We start from the raw sequence: 1,615 nt of genomic DNA, 5'->3' as shown, positions 1-1,615 counted from the left end.
TCCAATGACAGCAGGCCGAGAAGGAAAAAAAAACAGCGTAAAGATGAAAGAAGTGTTTAAACTTGTCAAGTGTTTAAAGTAGACATGGCAGGTATGTTCGAACAGTCAGTTAGTTTATTGTCGCAATGATATGTGTGTCTCCAGATTACTGTAGAAATGTATAAACCTTTAAAGTAAAGGGACTACAGAAAATGGCAACAAACCTGCTTGATTTCACTGCCCTCTATCGGCAGAGAATGAAAGCCCTTTTACCAGCGGTTGGTGCTATAACTGCTACATCCTGAGATCGGCGCCAAACGCACCATTATTTAAGGAGCACCCCCTCCCAAAAAGAAGGAGAAGAAGCATTAAACAGGCTGAGTGAATGTAGTCATTTGGTGATAACAATAAAGTAGCAGTATGTATTTAGGTCGTGTCAGTTCGTGCGGTCCAGTAGTGTGCATAATGCTGTCCTTCGTGCTGTCCCGGAGTTTCTGCCAAGGTGTTACGGAGGCGCACCGGAGGTGTTACTCGACCTTTGGGTCGATATGTCGGACTTTTTCAACATCGAGTCCGAAATGCGAAGAAGCATCAGACAACGGTAAAACGGTCGTTGTGTCCTGTCGAAATCCTCTTACAGGAATAAAATAATAATCTTATAATACTAGTCCAGCATGTCACTTTGAGTCTACAGATATATTTCTTAGTAACTAATATTAATAGTTTGATCTCATAGTATTTTGTGTTAAACTGCTGGAATGCTGTTTTAAATCGTCAATTGCCCTGACTGTGTGTGTCACAGTCTGTGTTTATGGCTACCTATACTCAGCATTTTCACAGCTGAATGGACTGCAGGTGTACACAAGCAGTTTCTCTCAATATTTCAAAGAGAGGATAATACTGTAGCTTAGCTGTGGCACTTTGATTTCACCCCCACAGTGTTTACCATCAGCAGGGGTTCAGATAACACGTACTCTAATTAAATCAGGAAATGGTGGTTTCACATAATTTTCAACGAATATAAGCACTATAAGCAACAATAAATTAAAACTCTTTCTTCCTGTTTCCTTTCTTTGTTGCTTTTCAGGTTCAGTGGTGACCTACTCAGAGCTGAAGACCATGCTGGCAAGCCATAACATTCAGCTCTTTGATGTGAGAAATCCTGATGAGTACCAGGCTGGACAAATTCCCCAGGCCATCAACGTCCCACGTAAGCAGGGTTCTGAAACTTGTAGGGACTTGTCTGTTTTCCTGCATTTGTAGTTAACATGTGTGTTCTTTGTTGGTATGCATGTCAGTGGACAACCTGGAGGAGTCTCTGCAACTGTCCCCTGAGCTCTTTGAGCAAAGGTTTGAAGTGAAGGCTCCCACGAAAGCTGACGACAACATTGTGTTTCACTGCAGAAGTGGCATCAGGAGCACCAGAGCACTGAGCATCGCTCATCAGCTGGGATTTAGCAAGTAAGTAGTAATACATGTGCTTGTTTCTATGCAAAACAAACCTGGAGATTAAGCACACTACTAGTGGAAATTGACTGTGGGAATGCGATGTGCGTGTTTCCAGGGTAAATTTATGGAGAGGTGATGTCTAATACTGTATGGTGTCACTGAGAGATTTACAAAGTCTGAAAACATT

The 1,615-nt window shown here is 42.1% G+C and overlaps 1 protein-coding gene across 2 annotated transcripts in view; it reads left to right on the top strand.

Annotated features, from left to right (window-relative positions):
• The window catches only part of LOC113029316 (thiosulfate:glutathione sulfurtransferase), a 2,590-nt gene continuing 975 nt past the window's right edge, over positions 1-1,615 (top strand). Inside the window, exons 1-3 of one of the 2 annotated variants that reach the window (XM_026180136.1) lie at positions 1-91; positions 1,067-1,189; positions 1,278-1,440. In XM_026180136.1, the coding sequence (XP_026035921.1) occupies positions 85-91; positions 1,067-1,189; positions 1,278-1,440 (293 nt within the window). In that variant the 5' untranslated portion in view covers positions 1-84. The other variant, XM_026180135.1, reaches the window with a different exon arrangement.

This window comes from Astatotilapia calliptera, chromosome 9 (assembly GCF_900246225.1).
Source record: "Astatotilapia calliptera chromosome 9, fAstCal1.2, whole genome shotgun sequence".
Lineage (NCBI taxonomy): Eukaryota > Metazoa > Chordata > Actinopteri > Cichliformes > Cichlidae > Astatotilapia > Astatotilapia calliptera.
Note: the sequence above shows the minus strand (reverse complement) of the source record. Positions and strands in the feature narration are given on the sequence as shown.